Raw genomic sequence first — 22,228 nt, 5'->3', positions numbered from 1 at the left:
AGAAGCAAGGGGCAATCTCCCTGTTATTTTTTTCTTCTTCAGGAATTAGTCAAGGGTTTTGAGGCTTTCCAGATGAGAGAGTTCATGCAATCTCAGCCCTTGATGACTTCTACATTACTGGAATGATGCGGCCAGGATTGATGGGGCTGAGAGTGTCAGGAGGCATTAGCCCCTACGGCCCAAAGCTGGTGGACAGAACCAGTCTGCACCCCCTGACCGGCCCACCACAAAGCTAGTGACCCAGCAATCATGACCAAAACAGAGAGAGATGAGAAGGATTGTGACAGATTTGGGTAAAAAAAACAAGACACATATGTGAATATTCACTTTGAGGGAAATTTGTAGGCTCCCATATTGTTTTATCTAATCACAGGAAACACTTTTAAAGTTGATTCTTCCTTTTCGGTTAACATTCTCACTTGATTTCATTGATTTAATGAGCAGGCTGAACCTGAATCAAGAAGATTTTCTGGATGGACAGCGTTTTCGCTCCGAAGTCCTAAGATTAGTTTTTACATATCAGCAAAAAAAGAGGACATTTAACAAGCCCATTTTTAACAGCAGAATCATTATTTCAGCACCTTTGAGCTGTGTACACATAGTTCACTTGAGGCCAAATATGCTCACAGTGCATTGCCACCACTGCTGGACCCCCTTTGTGAGCCCAATGCACCTTATTGAAGGTGCAGTCTTCAGTGGTCCCACAAATGCTTCAGGCTACATCATAACGAATGCAGCATTATTGTGTTAAATCGAGTTTAAAATGTGTAGCTGGTGGTAGTTAATAATTAAATACCGGTCTGCTGCTGCATATCTTGTTCAATCCAGCTGTTACATAAAACGATGCGAGTTCATTCATAATTCATAACGGCAGTAGCGTTATTAGCCATTCTCCCTTGAGGCGCACCACTGACACCATAAACGCAATGAAATCCCAGTTTGCTTAACACATTGCTGCTGCTGTGAAAAGTGGTCACAAGTGACTAGTTAGCGGCAGTGTTGCAACATGCGGAACATGAGCGTTAAATGCCGTTCAAGTGACCCGTGAATTTTTAATACAGGCAAATGCGATAAGAAAAGTGACAGGGGTAGAGAAAATTACCAGTGAACTAAATGCTCCTGACACATGATTAGTGTAGTACACTCTAGAGATTGTAACCCATCTCCAGTGAACAAACATCAGGATCTATTTATTTTTTGAATTTCTTCACAGCATCCATCCTTCTATCAATTTTCTTTTGCCGCCTATCCTCACTGGGGTCTCTGACTTGCTGGTGCCGATCCCAGCCCTCTTTGGGCAGTAGGCGGGATACACCCTGGACCGGTTGCCACCCAATTACAGGGCACACAGAGACGGACAACCATTCACACATCGAATCTTCGCTAAGACAATTTAGAGCGTCCAACACACCTACCATGCATGCATGCATGTTTTTGGAATGTGGGAGGAGACGTGTGTGAGCACGGGGAGTACGTGCAAATTCCGCAGTCTTCCACCGTGCCACCCAATTATTGTTGTATGGTATCTACAGTAGTAGGGGCAACATGGTGGCTGAGTAGTTAGCACATCTGCCTCACGGTTCAGAAATTCTGGGTTAAATTCCAGCTCCGGACTTTTTGAAGTTTGCATATTCTCCCGGGTACTCCGGCTTCCTCCCACAACCACAAAAATATGTATGGTAAGTGAATTGGACACTCCATGTTGGCCTTAGGTGTGTTTGTGAGTGTGAATGGTCATAAGTCTCTGTGTTCCCTGCAATTGGCTGGTCACCAGCTCAGGGTGTACCCCGCCTACTGCCTGAAGACAGCTGCGATGTGCACGCATGCAAGTGACCCTAGTGAGGAAAAGTGGATATAGTCACCTTTGCGTATTTGAAACTCCATTTTAACAAGTACTAGAAATAGTATTAGGTAATACTTACTTTTGCAAGTGATCCTGGAATATATAGTGCAGTGGAGAGTGCAATGAGGTAATATGGATCCAATTTAAAGGTAAAGGTAATTTTAGACCTTTATAACCATTGTTGGGCAAGTTATTTCAAAACAGAACTGCATTATTTATTGAATATTACTGTTATTTAAAAATAATTAGTTACATTCAAATATTATTATATTAATATATTATATATTATATTTTATATTATTAAATTGTATTTGAAATTTGACTATTGCTTTTACATTACTCTCACAATCATAACGGGAAATATGGATTTGCCATTTTCTAAATATAGCTCATTACACATACTGTGCAAGGTTGGCTTAAGCCTCAAACAGTATAAACCATTTGATATGTACTGTATTGTAAACCTTTAAAGACATGAGAAGATGCAGAATCTTTTCTTTAATTTTCATCCTTTTAGTACTAAAACAGAACTATTATTCAAATTCAAGTTCAGTCAGCTAGGTTAAGGATGGAAGTTTTAAAAGTAAATGGGGCTAACGTTAGCAGCTAGCCTGCATCATTGTAATTGTGTTTAACGTACTGTTTAACATGAATTTTTCTATGCTTCATCGTGATACACATTGACCAGAACTTATTTATAGACTATTATTAATAGCAATTGTACAGTGAAATTTGCGTTAGCTTACATTGTTATTATTGCTAGTTGCTATCTTGCTGACAAGATTTTGAAATGCTGGTTAATCCACTGTGGAAAGTGCCAGCATATCTTCTACGTATGACATACTCCGCCAAATTAATTCTAACTAATCTTTTGAGGTGTAAGTGGCATCCCTGACCACCAATTTTGCCTGCTTTGTTTTATCCCCTCTCTCAGTCCTCTGCGTGTTTCATTTTGCTAACTTCACGTTACTATGGCACATTTGTAAATGGTTTGTCATATTACTGGTCCTATTTCACGAAGTGGACAGCTCTTTCGGTGTCACACACAAAGTGCATTTAAATACTGTTTTATATTCATCTTATCTTCATTCCTGACGAACTGAAAGTAATGAGTGTATGTCCTTTGTGTGTACGTATTGTCCATATTTAACCCGTCGTCTTCTGCTGCTGCATTCATCTCTGTTGTAGTAGATACTAACAACAGCAAGTAAACATTATGTCCTGGACTTTTCTCCTCCGATCTTGTTGTGTTTTTGGCAAATTTTGGGAAAAAAAAAAATCACTTACAGGTTAAAAATGCACTGTAATGCATTGTTTTACTCTCATTTGCACCGATTACACTATTACTATTTTACCACGTTACAGTAAAAAGTAATGCACAACATTAATTACATTACTTTTGTAATTGCTACCAAAACAGAATACAATAAATTGAATATTCCTATTGCTATGCTTCCAGAGATTATTTGTATCGCTTAACCTTGCAAGGACTGTGGGTGTCATAGAGACCATCCCAATTGTCTTCAATCAAGAGGCAGGGTGCACTGTTTTTGTTGCAGGCTAAAAACAAAAGAGCCATTAGACAAACAACCATTTACAATTGTGTTCAAACCTTGTGGTGATACGGATTCTTCAATTAGCCTATAATGCTAAGTTTTGGAATGTGGGCGGCAAAAACATACCAAGGCTCGGGGAAAACAGGAAATCTGCACAGAAAGGCCAAAGTCTGAATTTGAACCCATGACATCTTCATCTGCTAACTAGATGGCCACAGTGCCTCCAGAATGACAACAAGTCATACGTATATACAGTCAATCATGGTAGAGGTAGTGTGATGGTCCTAGCCTCACCACTTGCAGTGTTAGATGGAATCATAAGTTAAGTTCTACTCTTAAACAGAACTCATTCAGTCTGAGGCAGAATGTTCGGCCATCTGTTTGTGACCTCAACCTGGTGCACACTTGGGGTCAGCAGCAGCTGAATGATCTAAAACACACAAGAAAGTCTTTTTGAACTCCTTTAAAAATAAATAAATAATGACAGTTGACAGAGTTGACGACTAAAATCCGTATTTGAATCCAAAATGCTGGGGCATGGCCTTAAAATGATCATTGATCCCCTTTCAGTGTTCACTGAGGAAGAGTGAATTAGATGTCTTCACAGAGACGGGAAATACTTGCTACCAGCCACAGAAAACACTTGATTTCAGTTGTTGTTGCTGAGGGAGGCCACACCAGTTACTGAGTGAAGTGGACAAGTAGTGTTATTCCACTCAGGACCAGGTTCATGTGAATATTCATTGTAAGTCAATTAAATCATTTTTTAAAATTTCATTTTTGCTTGCATTGATGATTTTTGTGTACTTTTTACATGCTTTTATTTTCATAAACATTAAAGTAGAGAAACTATTCTAAAATTAGCTATTTAACAACAGGGCAAATAATGTACTTTTTCACAGCACTTAAGGACACTTCCGAATTATTGAAAATGATGCGTTGGCTAATCATTCATCCACCAAGCTGAAAGTGAGGGGATCACTCAAAATTTATAGTGATCTTCTGGAAAAAAACAAATTACTCAAAAGAACATTTCAAAGTGGGGTATCCCATGCGACAGATAAGGGTGTGCTCCTCCTACTTAATTCTCCCCCTTAACAATTCACGTTCTCACCAAGAGTCGGCCTGTAAGAACTAAATGTGTTGGCACTTTCTCGATATAAATACTCATCTACCCTGGGCATAAGAAAGCTGTCAACGAAACGTTTGTTTTCCATTTTTCACCACCCAGAGCACCCAAAGCCGAAGGGCAGACGGGGATTTTTTGGCAGAGACAAGGCGCTATAACAACTCATTCACCCTTTGGTTAAGTCTGAAACATTAACAGATGGGACGTTGTGGTTGGACGTTCATACCAATACAGTACATAGCCTACTGTAGCAGCTGCCATCCCTAAAGCTCATTCATTACTTAACATTTGGCTGAGTGAAAAACACCAGTGAATGTCAAGTGAACTGTAAGATGAGCGATGTCAGAGGTGCGTGATCTGACCCACGCATGGAAATAAGCTGTTGTCGCAACCCCCCTCAACATCCAGCCTACCGTAAATAGATCAAAGCACATCTGTTTGGATATCCGGCAGCTACAGATCTCTAATTGCAAACTGGACCTTAATGGCTTTGAGCGAGCCTTCGGACATTGAGCGGTTTGGACACGGGTGATGCTGAAGCATATGAGTGGAGCGTTAGCGTCGGTAATCGCGAGACGGAGAATTCTCCGGAGCTACGGTGATTGGTGTCTGCTCTCCAGCGGCCTGAAATAGATATCACAACTTCAGCCCAAAGGATCGTATGTCCTTGGGGGTCGGTACTGAGCCCACAGCTGGGACTGTGAGGGAGTGGTTGGAGGATCAAAGCGAGATCAGAGTTGACACTGTTTGTTTCTAATGTGGCATAAACACTTCAGGGAATGAGTTTAGTAGCATTTAATCCCAAATGCCCTGTTCAAATCATTAAAGAAAAAAACGAGAGAACCCAAAGCTGTCAAATTGGGTCCGGCAGAGTCCAAGTTGGTCTCGGCCGGATGGATAAGCACTGCGAGTGACAGGAGAAGCCTCAAGTTGGCCGCTTGTCACAGTGTGACACTGATTCAGCCTAATGAGCGTTGAGCTGTCACCGCACATCTGCCTCGCACTCACTTGTAGAATCTGGCAGAGTCCGAAAAAACCTGCTGCTCGATGCTGGAACTTGAGACAGCCAACACCTCGCTGAGCCTGGCACAGTTTGCCAGAAAACGTCCGACAAGCCAACTTAAACGAGAGATTCAAAAGAAGACACAGGCAAATAAGCTTTGGTCATGCCTCGTCATTTATCCAGAATGACAAGAAATGACCGGATTTCCCACAGTCGATGAATGCTAGTGGCATTTTTCCAACTTTTCTTGCAAAAATACAGACAAGATCGTTTTATGTTTGTCTTTGAAATAGATTGCTTGGTTTTGAAATAACTTTATGACATAACTTGCATGATCATCGATCACATTTGTAACGTCTCAAAGTACTTGTGTGTTTAGGGCCGATGAGAAAAGTGCTGAAATTGACTTTCAATAACACTTTGTCCAACATTGTCCAACCTTTAAGTACATTTTAGTTATTGTTTCCCGACATTGTGCTGCTGTTTAAAGTATTGTTGCTAAAACTAATGCTTTTAACAAGTACAGTATAGTAATTGAAATCATCTGATCACCTACCTGATATAGAAAGGATTGCTGTTGCTTTGTTTGAAAAGAACAAATGTCATCATCCTCGGGTAAAGAACATTTTAAAAAGATGATTGGCATTGAAATTTAACTGTTGACACTAGAGAGCTGAAATTTCACCAAAATGGTGACTACCATCACACCATCAGGAGTGTGCCTTCCTTGACTAAAATACTGCCAGAATAATTTACATTTTGGGTGATGAAGCAGGTTTCAATTATGCTTTTCTCAAATATATATATATATATATATATATATATATATATATATATATATATATATATATATATATATATATATATATATATATATATATATATATATATATATATATATATCAGTGGAGGTCTATGCGTTTCATATTCAGGCCTTCATTGATTCAACTCGAAAAAAATAAAAATTCCCCTCAGAAGTGCACAGACACATTGCTGGGCTACACAGGCTATTTTCCGGAGCATTTAAACATCAATAAACCCGCGTCAGCAATCAAAACTTACCATGATTCATGATACATTCCAAAACATAAAATAATTAACTATAATTTTAAATTATTTGTCCACAAGTCAAATAATCTAAGATTTATGAAGTCCACCAAGACCAGACAAGCTTTAACAACATGTACTCTAAATTACAAATCACAGTTTAATATAAGAACATAATTTCATTTCTTTGACACTAATTGAATATGAATGAAAGGTTATCCCGAAAACATATTAAAATGAAAAAAAATCAAATACGAGTGTGAGTAAAAAAAAAAAAAATCAAGTAGATTTTTCTTTTTCTGCTAAAGGTCTGCAGGTCTGGCTTCACTACACGCTGTGCCTTTAATGCAGATCAGCCATGCAATGATGCATGATTAGCTCAGTTGAGCAACATGTTTTTTTTTCTTTTTTTTAAAATAACTTTATTGAACAACTTCCATTGTTAAACACGGTTGACTAACATAGCATTGCCTTCTTGCAGTGAGCATCTAATCACGTCGCATTCAACGTGAGGCTTCTAGATGGCCACGTTATGACTTGATTAACAATTGCAACTGTCTATTAATTACATGGGCCCATTCACATATGCCTTTGCACACTGCACAGAAGCCTGCAACTCTTGATTGGAAGGCCCTCATATGGGTCATATTGCAGATAGGTTTGATACACAAATTACCTGAATTCGAATTGGCTGAAAACTCCAACCTGAAACTACAACACTTGAAGGAGCATAACAAAATGGATATAATATGACATACAAAGAAAAGAATATGGATAAAAAATTTTATATATAAAATATATAATTAGTAAAAATAAATTTTAAATTAAATTGACTTGTTGACTAGTTGTTTTTATAATCTCTAATCATATATATATATATATATATATATATATATATAAGATTCAGCTGTAATTGAATGGTAACATTTTTTTCATCCGTGCCTCAATCAGCAACTTCCTCACATACATGACAGGTAAAATAAACATCCACTATTGACTTAAAAGAACAAACGCCATGTTCTTTTGATTTAGTCAGTGAAAGATTATGCTAGTCTTATCATGATGTGAGGCGACAACAAGACAATGAGCGAGACTGTATGCCCTATAAGGTGATAACAACGATCCACTCATCTTGTCTGTGATGTGACGCGAGCGGCACGGCGGCGGCGGGTCCACCCATCTGTTTGAGACGGAGTCGAAAAATTCCTCGTGGGCATCCTCGTGGAAAATAGCACAAAGGTTTACCAAACATCATTGTGGCGGTGGCACCAATTATTCTTAATCAAATCAAAAAGCCTCAACCCACTCCTAGAAACACGCTGATCACTCCAATGACAGCAACTGTCAGTCTGCATCCCACCAAAGAGAAGAAGCTGTTGGAATAATTAGTACATGCCCTGTGAATATAACAATAATACAACAGCCCCGATGACATCCAAAATATGCATGTTGCCTTTAGATGACCCGCAAAGTTGCCACAGCTCGGCCTGCAGAATGAGGTGGACATTTTGGGAGTAAGAAATCGATATTGGCTTAGATCAAGCTAAGTATTTGAAAGTTCATTGGACTTTACAATATTCTCCAATAATTACCTAAGATTACTATATAGGAATTTTATGTATATATATATATATATATATATATATATATATATATATATATATATATATATATATATATATATATATATATATATATATATATATATATATATATATATATATATCCACCTAGGGGAATACTTTTTCAAATACGGTATTATCTGGATGGAGAGATCTCTGTTGATGAAATGAATTTCCATGTCAGGATCGTATTGAGACACACAGAGAAAATTGTATCACAAGTAGGTGTCAAGATAACAGGTTAATTGTGAGGAATTGATTACAGTCATAAATAAAGTGTTTTTGAATCACATTTCTTTCTCTATGGTGATTAAATCTGTTTTTATGCATCAGGCTTCTTGTGCTTGAGTTGGAAAACAAATGTCAGTCACATCCTGGAATGGACACTTGATTTGCTGTTTTTGCCGTGAGGATGACCTGATAGAATCCTGATTTGGGTGGGAGGGCAAGTTCAAGAGCAGAAGATGGACATGAAAATTGCAAGCGCATGCGACAATGGTTGCTCCGATGAATGTAAATTTTTACTTTAAAACACCGCCCTGACAACATACTGGGTAAAAGTTGAGTGATATGCATTCTTCATAAGGAAAAACTTGCTTACCAAAGAAGAAGCTCAAGTTTAGCTTACCACATAAATGCAAAGCACCCAGCTGCAACTGAAGTCACAATTAATGATAGCAAGAAAAAAATCTAACATAGAGACCCATAGCAACACTCTCTGTCAAACTAAATTCAAGAACATCCCCACGTTTGAGCAAGTGTGCAAAGGACAGGCTGGGCGATGTTTGGTTTCAATGTTATTTTGTAATTATTTGACAATTGATAAAAGAATACAGCTCTAGTCCTCCTGATGGTCAAAACGAAAGGTCGATATGCATTTTTATCTCCAGATAAAAATCTGCCATCATACCATTTATCCAAATTAAAAAAAAGAAGATGGTTGAAGTTTTTTTTTCTCAGATGTTTTTAAGGGGGGATTAAAAAGAAATGAATTAGATCAATTAATGACAGACCTTAATTAACGAAGCTCTCATTTATCAAAATGTTTTGACGGCACCAGCATTAAGTTGCTCTGCATGTGTATGATGATTTGGCATTATTGAGAGAATTCTATAGGTTTGCAGATTTATATTATGCCGAGTGAGGTGAGTCTAATGCTGCCCAACCACTGTGGATGATGTAGAGACACTGAGGCTTGTACAACTGCCTGACTGGAACACTGTGTACCCATTTGGAGTGCCAAGAGTGCAAAATGAAACTCAATTTTAGTGCACTCTGTATAAGCGAACAACAAATTGCGTCTGTGTGTCTTGCTCTGTTGGACCCAACTACAGCATTTGAAATGGTGGTCCACAGTATTCTGTTGGCTTGTTAGCACCGCTAGGTGGGTAGTAGTGGTAATGCTCAAGAAGAGTTTGGCTGGCAGGAGTGTCCCACTGTAGAATGGTGTTCCACAGGGTTCAATTTTGGGGTCCCTGCTGTTTTCATTGTGTTTGCTGCCTCTGGGTTCCTTAAGAAAGCATGGTATTTCTTTTCACAGCTATGTGGTTGACGGCCAGATCTTTGTTCCGCTAAGCAAAATGGACGCTTTCTCCTTAATGCCACTTTTGTCCTATCTGGAGGAAATCAAAGGCAAGGCATAACATTTCTTGAATTTCAGTGAAGAAAACACAGACGTTTAGCTTTTGGTACGAGTGGCCCTTGTGCTTTACGTCTCATCTTGTTGACCTAGGCGCCCAGCCAACTCATTTAAAGCCAAAAGTAAGTTGACTGAGTTTAAATTGGACAGCAAATAGGTACTGTTGTTTTTTCTTCAGCTTCCAGCCAAACATAAAGCTTGGTATTGTTTCAATGCTGTATTGTATTTACTGTCTTTATTATATATCATTTTTAAACCCTCTTTGTTTTCATTTGTCTCGTTTTAGTTTTATGTACTGTATCTTATATGCCGGTATTGTTGCTTTCAAAATGTCCTATAAATAATGTGAGGTCTCGATTAAAGTGTGACATGTCTGCAAAAAGTCATTATGAATAGAGAAGTATGCAAAATAACACAAAGCTGCTTAGCAATGAAGGAGACAAGCAAAAGAGTGAGCAGTATCTATATCGGAGTGTGGTGGCAATGATGGTTGCGGTGGTGGTACAGATGTCGGGGTGGGAGAGTGGAGGATGTTGGGTATAGGGGAGAGGGGGTGTTGGTGTGGTGATGATGAGACCAGACACGAGCCACATGAGGCCCCCCTGACAATGTGCCCTGCAGTATGTCCAGCAGTCTGCTTTTGCACGTGCATGCATGAACATACACACAAGCACACGCGCACATACACATTTATTAATTATATAATTTATTTTTTTCTCGTTTTTATAAATCATAATTAATTATAATGAATGAACTACTAAAATATGCAATATTCATATTCAGAATTCCACGACTGCAATTTATGCTGGAAAGTGTATTCTTTTTATTAACACTGCTCCTCTCTTTTTTTTACCAGTCTTACCAGTCTTTTTCACCCTCTTTGCAGCAATTTATTTAGTTCTTTTATCTATCTATCTATCTATCTATCTATCTATCTATCTATCTATCTATCTATCTATCTATCTATCTATCTATCTATCTATCTATCTATCTATCTACCTACCTACCTACCTACCTACCTACCTACCTACCTAGCTTCTGTTCTATATGTATACAATTCCTTGTGTTTGCCTACCCTCTAGCGGTTTTTTATTTAATTGCACGTTTCTGGTTCTAGTTTTACGATAACATTTTTTTACCTAAGTGCTAATATTTTAATATAATTAATCAATTTTATTTTAAGTAAACAAATTAATAAATTCAACCATTGTGGATTGTGTAAAGCTGGAGCTGATTACAGTTCACCTGGGGGACACTTCTGAACCATTGGGCAACCCAGCGCAGGGTACTGAGTATTTATACATCCATCCATCCATCCATCCATCCATTTTTTTTTTTTTTTTTTAGATTCACTTATCCTCACAAGCGTCACAGTCTTGCTAGTGCCTTTCCCTGCTGACTTCGGGCGTGGGACACCCTGAATTGGTTGCCAGCCAATTCAACCAATCACACCTAAGGACAATTTGGTATGTCCAATACACCTGCCATGCATGATTTTTAGAGTGAGGGAGGAAGCCGGAGAAGAGAAGCCACGCGGGCTCGTGGAGGACATGAAAACTCCACAAAGGAAGGCCGGAGTAAGGAGGATTTGAATTCAGGTCCCTGAACTGTGAGGCGGATGTGCTAACCACACATATGGAAAATGTAGTCTTCAATGATAATTTGCTTTTGTTCCATATTTATGATGTTCAATAAGTAATTTATTTAAATTTTTATTTTTTTTTTTTTTTTAGAGTTTATTCATTGAAAGTCGTGAATTTATCGGTTTTCTTGCTGACCTGAATGATTTGATATGCTCCTTTGTTGGAATGCTTACTTCAATTTAGTGGATGGCCTCATTTGTTGTTTGATTTATTAAGCCTGTTTGAATTAATTCTTTGTGTGTTTATTCAAGTGGACGACTCACCGACTATCAAAGCAGTTAAAATCCCTGGATGGTCTAGATCTGCATACTGCACTGTATTATGTGGAATCTGTAACTTTTGAAAAATTCTTCTCACAAAAAAACAAAAAACAAAAGACTTAACAGTATTGCCCCCAACACAAACAAAATGACAGAGAAGTTTGCTTCGCACGCGATGTACTCGAGAAGAGAAAAACATCCCAAATTTGCCAAGGCAGCGTTTGTGGAACCATGCTGGCACCCGCACACATGTTGCGGTCACCACAAGTCAATTCCAGTTTGGGTCAGCAACACAGCAGACTGGTCCACCTTCACCATGAGGGCGTCTTTAAAACGATACAGCCTCTGGGGAGGTGTTCTGTCTCGGGCCGCAGTTTCACCATTGACTATTATTGTATAATTCTCTTCAAATCACCCTCCTGACCTCACCCCCCTCTCTGGAAGGCCACCCTTGCCTTCACCAGCAGAGAAAGGTCACATTTCTGAGAAGTGACTTCCATACCAGTTCCACGCTGGGTCGTCACTTTCAATTTCCTGAGACCTTTCACGTCACACACTCATCAGCCCAGAAAGACAACCACACAAGCACACACAACGCACACACACACCACACCACAAGGTGCTTCACATGACCTAATTACTCAGTGTACTTATAAGTTACTGTTGACTTTACAGAATAACAAGAATGTGAGAGAAAGTTCAACTGTTCATAGGATAAATGATTAGTAAGTAACTATGCATGGCACCGTGCCGTCATTGCAACCGAACGCAGGTGATAACCACACCTGACTGCTGACAATGTGTGTAACCTTTTGCCGAGTGGAGGCCATCTATTTCGATTACACCACCTGTGACGTCGCTGGACGTGATACTACATTATGTCCAGTTTTTATAATCACTTTACTCATTCAAGCTGTAGTACAGTAACCGCAGTGGCTCGGTAAGGGAGGTTGTGTTGCTTTGCTTGTGAGGAAACAAAATCATTTCAAATTCGTTTTTAATAGCTGGAAGCACGGAACACAAAAGGTTCTGTTTTCTTCGGAGACCTCTCTGTTTTGGATTAGGTAGTGGTTTGCCTAACAGGTGTCATTCATTTTTGGCAGTTATGTTCTTTGATTGTTTGCATTTACGTTTACAGCTGTTGTTTTTGTGTGTCTTTTTATTTTATTCTGTTTGTTTCTTTGTTTCCAGTTGTATTTTTTGTTGTTTGCCTGTTCATTTGCCTAATTTCTGTATTTGCAGCATTAATGTTAATGTCAGCCACTGTATCAAGTAGCTGAGTATATTTTGGGATGAGTTGTCACACACGTGTGATGCATAGTTTCTGCTCAAGAGCACCTCAACATCTGGCATCTTTCCAACAACAACATGCACATTTAAATGTTGCTGAAATGGGGCTTGGTTAGCCACATAGTTATCACAGTATATATCTGCATCTTTTGAACCATTCTCCGAAAACTGGCGTTTTGCACAATGTGCATGTGTTGCTGGTAAATTAGGGTATACCACATGAATGTAAGTTCTTAAAATAAAAAAATACATAGAAAAAACATGTTCCATTTACCACTTCTGACACACACAAACACATGACACCTTGAGTTAACCTTTTCACAAGCACATGTGCTAGCCTCCGAGCTAATACAACCACATTGTACTGCATTGCAAAAAATGCTGCAGTAATCATTGGCACATTGTCATGTTTGGTTTTTGTTAGGTGTACATTGGTTATTCACAAAATCTTTTGGGGATCTTTGACCTGAATTATCTGGATGGTTTGAGTATTGAGTATTTTGAAATGTTCGTTTTGAATCATTTTGCTATTTTGGTTGTATAAGTTAGTCGATTAGATTTCTGGTTTGAATTAGCTACAAGTTTGTTACTTTCTAATTTAAAAATATTTGCTTATTCATTCATTTCATGTAGTTAATAGTTTGTTGGTAAGCACATTTGTTTCAGGATTTCATTCGTTATTGTAAGTGTGCTCTGACAGCTGAATAGCTTGTTTGTTCCATCAATGTCAATGTCAGTGTACTGGTTTGAGTTATATTTCCAAGATTGTAACTCTATCTATCTATCTATCTATCTATCTATCTATCTATCTATCTATCTATCTATCTATCTATCTATCTATCTATCTATACAGACATACATACATACATAGATACATATATATATATATATATATATATATATATATATATATATATATATATATATATATATATATATATATATATAAATATATATACTTGATTGTATATATGGATTTTATGCAATGCATTTATATGTTCAAAAAAGTATAACTCAAACAAAAGAAGACAGAAGACGATGCTATCGAAGTATTGATTTTAAGTTTGAGCTGCTATTTTACTCAGTATTCAGCAGTATTCTGTTGATGTTATCTTGTTAATATGTATACAGTATTTATTTATCTGTTTATTAAAATGCACTTATATTGATCATTTCTAATCTGACTCAAAATATTTTGCATTTTAATGCAGTAAATGAGTTTTTACAGTGCATGGTACCATCCAAAAAAAACAAAAAAAATTCTGGTTGGCTGTGCATGTGAAAAAAAAAAAGGGGGTGGGAACTGAGTGTCTGACAAATGTATTTCCAAGTATTAAATCTCAAGATGCCATGACTGGAAGCGCACACAGCAGTACAAGCAGTCAACTATTGCCTATTAAGTATAGTAGTTAATTCCTCATTTCCATTTACCGCAACCTTCGTTAGTTAGATGGCTGCTGATAACACCACCAACCAGAGCAGCTGTGATGTGTTCATCTACCAGCAAGCTGCCATTGTCCTCTTCCCTGTTTTCTACTCTCTAGTGTTCATCTTCAGCGCATGCAGCAACGTGTTGGTCATCGCGGTGATTTGCCAGAGACGGCAGAAATTGAACTCCACCTCTGTATACCTGCTAAACCTGGCCTTATCGGACACTCTGTTCACATTAACACTGCCGGGCAGGATCGTTTACTACATTCTGCGCTTTGACTGGCCTTTCGGTGACTTCCTGTGCAGGATGAGTACACTCCTGTTCTTCGCCAATACATATGCAGGTAAGCAAGACGGGCAAGGCTATTGCATATTGATACACACATTCCAATCAATTGGGCGGCCAAAGTGGTGGTAATAGTTTGATGAAGGCTAGCAGGTAAAATATTAATGAGAAAAAAATTGACATTTCCAACACAATTGCATCCTAAACAGTATTAAACTAGGCTCACCGGATGGCAATTTTTCTACCAATAAACTTGTAGAAACTAAGTTGCATCACATTCGTCAATAAGTGTTTGTAGCAACCTCCACTGGCAAATTTGTAGGCACACTGAAAACCAAAGTTTGGTGAAATTTTACTCTACATGTAGAGTCTACTACACCTTTAAGCCGGGCATCAAGCCATTACAATGTAAACACCGAATGACAATGTGTCTCTCTGGTGGAATGGAAACTTAATGCTCTAACTTATGCACCTTGCAAAAAAAAAAAAAAAAAAAAAAACTCCCATTTTGGAGCAGTCTTTTTTTTTCTTTTTAAATGCAACTACCACTACTATTTTTAACTTCATACTATCAATCAATCAATCAATCCAAATGTATTTTTATAGCCCTGAATCACCGAAGTCTCAAAGGGCTTTACGGGTGAAAAGAGGTCATGTCGAGACTTCTTTTGAAAAAAAAAAGTTATACGGACATCTTTTCGTTGGTACACAACAGTATCAGCTGCTCAAAGCTCGCAGAAGGGGAAGGAAAAACTCAAAAACCCCAATTTGAGGAAAATCAATCAATCATACTAGCTTATGCTAGTGTTATTATGCTACTGTTATGAACTGTTTATTATTATACATAACAGTAACCTAATACTACCACATAATACAACAACAAAAAATATAGAGCGATCAGTTATTTCTTGATCAAAAATAAAAACTTCTCTTGTCAACATCCTCTGGTAATTTTGTGGTAGGTTTCGTAATTTGTTTCAATTTTTAAAGTTTACAAGCTAGTGTTTCTTCCCCCCAGGTATTGGCTTCATGACCTGCATTAGTCTGGATCGCTATATGGCCATTGTTCACCCTCAGCGGCTGCGCTGTCTGCGACGGGTCAAGATGGTCCGCTGGGTATGCTGTTTAGTGTGGGCTCTGGTGTCCGCTCAGGTTGCTCCTTTACTGTTTCGCAGCATGCTGCAGAATCAAAGGGGCAGAAGGACCTGCATGGAGTACTTCAACCTCGATAGCTCCCTGTTTACGCCGCACTTCCTGCTCCCGGCCTGCGTCTTCTCGTTCTGCTGCCCACTTGGCGCCATCCTTGCCTCCTATGCCAGCATCCATTTGAAGCTGCGGGCGGCAGCCAAGCGGATCCCTGCGTCGAGGAGGAACCAACGAGCCAGCGGCATTATCCTCCTCATCTTTGTTACCTTCCTTGTGTGCTTCAGCCCGTATCACCTCAATGTGATGCAATTCATGTGCAGAAGGATGCACCACAAGGTCTCGTGTGAGGAGTTGAGGGGCTTCAAGTTGTCCTCCCAGGTGGGAAATCACTTTATCAACCGTGTTCTTCATAATAATGTTCAAAGGAATTTCTTATATTCCTACTGTATATCTATCTATCCAAGTATGATGGGGTCTTGTTCATTAGTGAGGGTAGGATAGACAGGCGGATGGGAGCAGCATCTGCTCTGCTGCAGACGTTGTACCGGTCCGTTGTGCAATATAAAAAGGTGAACCAAAAGTTCTGAAGTTCGCGATCGAAACAACGAGATCCCGGATACAAGCAGCCGAAAAGCGTTAGAAAGTGGATGGATGGCTGGATGGATGCATTGTGTAAATTCATTTAAACTTTGTGTAGTATGTTGTCCAATTCTTTGTACTTTACATCAAAGGCATTTTACGTCAAAGGGAAAAAATAGTGACTAGACAGTGAAAAAAAGAAAATATATCAAAGAGATAACATATTGCACATCTGCTTTATTAATCTTGTGCCATATATGATCAAGGTGGCTATATTAGCCTGTTGTTATTAAGGGTGGTAAGAGAAATAAAAACAATTACCCCACATGCTAGAAGTTATTAGTTTATCAGTTAAACATCATAAAATGCCATCCTTTTAAAACAGGTTGTCAGAAGTACAAAAAAACACCCCAATGTTCATCATAATCCTGCACAGCAATGCTAGAGTCACCTGATTTGGTTAGAAAATAGCGCTCAAACTCCTTATCGCGATCAATTATTATTTCAAGTAGAACTCCTGGTATTGCCTATTAAAATATTTATTTGTCTTGTTAGTTGAAGGGGTTTCTCTTGTTTCTTGATTATCCCTTTTCCCCTTCCAGAAGAAATTTTCCTTTGATTTCCTATGAGTGCAATTTTGGGTCTCAAGTGATCGGAATGAATAAAAAAGAATCTGGTCAGTTTTTCAAAATAAAATATATCACACTCAGCTAAAACATAAGATGAAAACATTTCATTATTTCATTATACTTATTATACATAAGTTGAGACACTTCTACAAAAAATCATTAGTGTTATTATGCATCCCTCATTGTGACAAATATCTCTGACAGCATATTTATTCAATGCATTAGCATGTTTCTAATGTTCAAACAAAGACCCGTGTACCAGTAAACACCCATGCTTTAAAAGTGAATTTTGCTTTACCAGGCTAAAGACTTATTCCGACTAGGCCTAATATTACCACTAAAACTTTCACAACATGAATATAGAAGGCAAAGTATAATACATTTGTCCCTGCGAGAACTGACAGAGCACTGTCCTCATTTCCGCAGAGTGAAATGGCCACTGATAACAGTAATAATTAACGTATTAACCTTGTCACAGATTACCGTCTCACTCATGAATTTCAACTGCTGCTTGGACCCGGTCATCTACTTCTTCGCCATTAAAACATACAAGAAGCAACTCATGAGCCTGTTTAAGGACTGCCTGTGCACTTCGTCCGACGCAAGCTCTTCCCAAACAGCCGAGAACAGCAGCAACAGTAGCTGAGAAGACAATATCAACACAGCCTAATCCAACAAACAAAAGGCATTTCATTTCACATCTATTCTGTAGTTTAGGTACACCTTAACATTTGTAGTGCTCTCTTTGTGTAAAGTTTAAAGAAATCTTTGGATAAAGCAGGTTTTAGTGAATTTATGACAAAACTGACCAAAATAAATGCATTTTAAAATCCCTCCTCAACTACCTGTTTTAGCTACGTCACAAGGGGAAAACATTTGAAACATTTCTCAGTAAGAGGCATTTCTACGAGCGTGGGAGGCATTGTGGTGAATGCCAATCCCACTTCCTCATCTCCTGTTCCTATACAAACTCACGCACATGCGTGTTGTGTGTTTGTGTGTGTGTTGGCACAAGTCAAACACTTACCTAGCAGGAGTCTACATTTAAAACTTACATGAAATGCTATTTTTCCAACTATCTTTTCTCATTTTCATTGTGTCTGTCCGACTCTTGACAACTTGACAACAAATCATTTGTGTCATTATTATTATTATTATTATTATTATTATTATTATTGTGCAAACAGCTTTTATGCTGCATAAAAACCACTGTGATACTGACTATAAGTCTCATGTTTTGTCATAGTTCAGCCAGCCCTGCAAGTTATACTAAGATGTGATTTGTGTACATTAAAATTAGAGCTCAGGCCAGCACCCAAATTCCTGAAGCTGACTTTCTTATATCCAGACTCAAGGATTGCATGCTCCACACAGACCAGGAGAAACGTATCCATGCTTTAATCCAAGATTATCAATGGATTTGGTTATTTTACGGTCTTCTCACTGGACTCCTTCAAAGGAGCATCAAACAGCTTATTCTGCTCGTGCACTGACCAGAATAAAGAGAAAAAATGCTAAAAGAAGAGAAGTCAGCCCCTAGTGTAAAGGCTTTTAAATGCAGGTTAAAACCCTTTTTTTTTTTTTTTTTTACAATTTCCTTTTTTTTTTTCTTTTCACTGAAGAAAAAAATATATGTTTGTCTTTAAATAATAATAATAACTTTTTTTCAGTTTTCTAATTTGTGTAAACGTTGTTAATGCTTGTATTTTTATAAGATACTGTACTTTTGTTTTCTCTGCTTTGCTTCTGAATGTTTTGAAATGTTGTGTTGGCAAAACTCATAGTTTTTTTTTTAAGTATTTGCTTATGTGTCAAATGTACCGTGTAAATAAAGCTGCCTTACCTTACCCATCCAATCTCCAAAATAAAAGTATTAGCTTCATTGGCTGTTTTCATAGTGTGAAACCACCAACTCCAGAAAAACATGACTAGTTTCGCAATTTGAATCATGTCCATTGTAAACAAATGATGAATGAGTTTAAATCCCCCATCAGCCTTCAACCATCACATCTCAAGATTGTTTCACTTCATTCTTTAACAATGTAGAATTTGTAGAATCTACGCATTGTAATGTTGGACGGCAAAGTGATTGGAAGAATTTGAGAAATGAGAAAGATCAGAAGGATTACATCTAACTACAGCAAATAAATGTTAGACCCTCAATAAATGTGTTCGTAAGATCGTGGAATGTCAGCATGTGCAGAACATGTGATTAAAAAAAATATACATATGTGGCTTTGTCTTTGCTGTTTTGGGACTTTGTTGTATGAGTTTTGTGATGGCATGCGAAGAGTAAAGATCTCCACTAGCACAGCAACGTGTGGTTTCTTCGCCTCGCCACATTGGTGACCCCGACATGATGGGTGACCCCGGATGTGGCAAGATGAAGAAACGCACGATGCTGTTTTAGTATACGTCTTTACTCTTCACTTGTCAACACAAAACTGATACAACAAAGTCCAAAACAGCAAAGACAAAGCCAACAGGTTCAAAGCATCAAAGGATCATAGCGACATGCCTACTGGGTGAGAGACATGGTCCTAGTGTCCGCCACACAGCTCCCCCCCGAACACCCAGAAAGGCATAACGGAAAACCCCACAGGGTATTCACCAGTCTGGCACCCTGAGACTCAGTCCGGTCCTGGGCGGTGTATGTGACACCAGGGCCCCAGGTGCGACGGGAGTAAGGGTGAGACGCTCAGCGTGAAAACCATGAGGTAGCGTTGGCAAAGGGATGTTCTGAAGTTCATCAGGAGCCGGAGTGGCCGTGCTGACCCGCATGCTGGCAGGCACAGTGGCTTCCGAGGGACGGCCGGTCACGGCTGCGTCCCAGTCTGTGCCTGGGCATGAACCTGCTGCGGCACCAACACCAGCTGACCCGCTCCGATGTATACTCGGACCATACCTGCGGGCATGGTGAATCGGAGGGGCGGCTGAATGATGGTGGCTGGAGGCCTACTGCTGAGGCCGGACGGACATCGGTAGTAGATGAGGCCGCCCGGCTGGAAGATCCCGGTCGACGGCCAGGGACTCCGAAGTTGGACTGCACAGCCGTTCTCACCAGCGCCCATACCAGCCTGTTGCTGGCTGGCTCGATCCCTGGTGCGCCAAGGGACTGGGCGACGGGCGAGAGGACCCTTGTCGGGGTGCTGGCTGACTGACGGGGTACCGGCTTGCTGCATTACCTGACGTATAGCAGGCTGGTGGAGGGATGCCACGATGTGGGACGTCTGCGGTGATTCCTCGCTGAAACATTCTGACGTCCGGGGTCACCCATGTGGCGAGGCTACATCTCCAACAGCCTGACGAAACTTAGATAGATAGATAGATAGATAGATAGATAGATAGATAGATAGATAGATAGATAGATAGATAGATAGATAGATAGATAGATAGATACTTTATTCATCCCCGTAGGGAAATTCACATTTCCAGCAGTATCCTCAAGTCGAGATATAAAATATGAGAAATAAAATACACAAGATACACATAAGTCCAGTACAGAAGTATACTTAAGGTGCTTGTTAACAGTGTAAACAGAATAGTGTGAATCGTTGGAGTCTAGTGCAAGTATAATTAAGGTGCTTGTATAAAGTGAATAGTGCAGTGCAGAGTATGAGGTTTAGAGTTTAATGTGAGCTTTTACTGCCCCGGGTGGAGTTGAAGAGCCTCATGGCATGGGGGAGGAATGATCTCCTCAGCCTGTCCGTGGAGCAGGACAGTGACAGCAATCTGTCACTGAAGCAGCTCCTCTGTCTGTGGATGATGCTGTGTAGTGGATGTGTTGGATTGTCCATGATTGATAGCAGATTGTTTAGCGCCCGTCGCTCAGCCACAGTTGTCAGACTGTCCAGCTCTGTGCCCACAACCGAGCCCGCCTTCCTCACCAGTTTATCCAGACGCGAGGCGTCCTTCTTCTTGGTGCTGCCTCCCCAGCACACTACTGCGTAGAGGAGGGCGCTCGCCACAACAGTCTGGTAGAACATCTGCAGGAGCTTTTTGCAGATGTTGAAGGACGCCAGCCTTCTGAGGAAGTACAGTCGGCTCTGTCCTTTCCTGCACAGAGCTTCTGTGTTGGTAGTCCAATCCAGTTTATTGTCCAGCTGCACACCCAGGTATTTGTAGGTCTGGACAAACTCTACACATTCTCCTTTGATGGTTACTCTGGACAAACTCTACACATTCTCCTTTCTAACGTCTGGGATAATAATATGGCAAGATGACCCATCCGGGGTCACCCATTCTAACGTCTGGGGTCACCAATGTGGCGAGGCGAAGAAACCACAGATGCTGTTTTAGTATACGTCTTTACTCTTCACTTGTCAACACAAAACTGATACAACAAAGTCCAAAACAGCAAAGACAAAGCCAACAGGTTCAAAGCATCAAAGGATCATAGCGACATGCCTACTGGGTGAGAGACATGGTCCTAGTGTCTGCCACAATACATATGTTGGCAATAAAAGGCACAACAATGGGCATGTACCAACTGTAAGTGTCTGTGAATGTTTTTAGGAGATAAAAGTAACTGTAGCCTGCTTAAGTAATAATGGCATTCTTTATACCTATTCACCTTGATAATACGTTCTTTTTAGTGTATTATTTTGTGTCAAGATGGTGTTATCAAGAGGTGGATTAAGTCAGTACAATGACAGTCCCAATTAAACTTGCCGACAGCCCCTGTGGCTAAATTGCTAGAACAACAAGATAATGTTCTGACTTCTATTATGCCACTTGATATCATGTCTTCCTATCATGTCTTCCTGTAGTAATTGTAACGTTCTTGCTCCTCTCACTAAGCAAGGGCATGGACGAACAACCACCGTAGTTGCACTAACTCTCTTCTGCCAGAGTATGGCACTGTTCTCCCAAATACTACATGAAAGTCCAAGTAAACCCTGTCTGCTCTAGCATACGTTCATTCAACAATTTCCTTTACCCCTTGTTTTCATAGGGTGATGGCAAGCCTAGATTCACAGTGATGGACAATATAAACTTTCAACAACTGATATGTATGTATATATATTTGAACTACATACAGTATTACTCTATTTTCTGTTGATTTCAGAAAAACTCAAAATAATTGTTTTTGGTTTCAGTAAATCAAAGTGAAGATCCTACTCGT

General features: G+C 39.4%; 2 protein-coding genes across 3 annotated transcripts; one reads left to right on the top strand and one right to left on the bottom strand.

The window, feature by feature from the left end:
- Positions 1-14,482: 14,482 nt before the first annotated feature.
- On the top strand, positions 14,483-18,677 carry LOC148424022 (G protein-coupled receptor 183). The gene is made up of 3 exons (XM_088415877.1): positions 14,483-14,807; positions 15,768-16,273; positions 17,582-18,677. The coding sequence occupies exons 1-3, from the start codon at positions 14,483-14,485 to the stop codon at positions 17,747-17,749; spliced, it is 999 nt and encodes a 332-aa protein (XP_088272003.1). The 3' UTR covers positions 17,750-18,677.
- LOC148424021 (uncharacterized) lies at positions 16,692-21,488 on the bottom strand. Of its 2 annotated transcripts, XM_088415879.1 has the most exons (3): positions 20,991-21,488; positions 20,289-20,414; positions 16,692-20,218 (listed from the first exon to the last, which is right to left on the bottom strand). In XM_088415879.1, the coding sequence occupies exons 2-3, from the start codon at positions 20,356-20,358 to the stop codon at positions 19,920-19,922; spliced, it is 369 nt and encodes a 122-aa protein (XP_088272005.1). In that variant the 5' UTR covers positions 20,359-20,414; positions 20,991-21,488; the 3' UTR covers positions 16,692-19,919. The 2 variants fall into 2 exon arrangements, with proteins under 2 accessions (XP_088272005.1, XP_088272004.1); XM_088415878.1 differs by having other exon boundaries at positions 20,289-21,447.
- Between the last annotated feature and the right edge of the window lie 740 nt (positions 21,489-22,228).

The sequence above is a fragment of the Hippichthys cyanospilos genome, chromosome 5 (genome assembly GCF_059441005.1).
Source record: "Hippichthys cyanospilos isolate Australia breed blue-spotted pipefish chromosome 5, RoL_Hcya_1.0, whole genome shotgun sequence".
In the NCBI taxonomy this organism is placed as follows: domain Eukaryota; kingdom Metazoa; phylum Chordata; class Actinopteri; order Syngnathiformes; family Syngnathidae; genus Hippichthys; species Hippichthys cyanospilos.
Note: the sequence above shows the minus strand (reverse complement) of the source record. Positions and strands in the feature narration are given on the sequence as shown.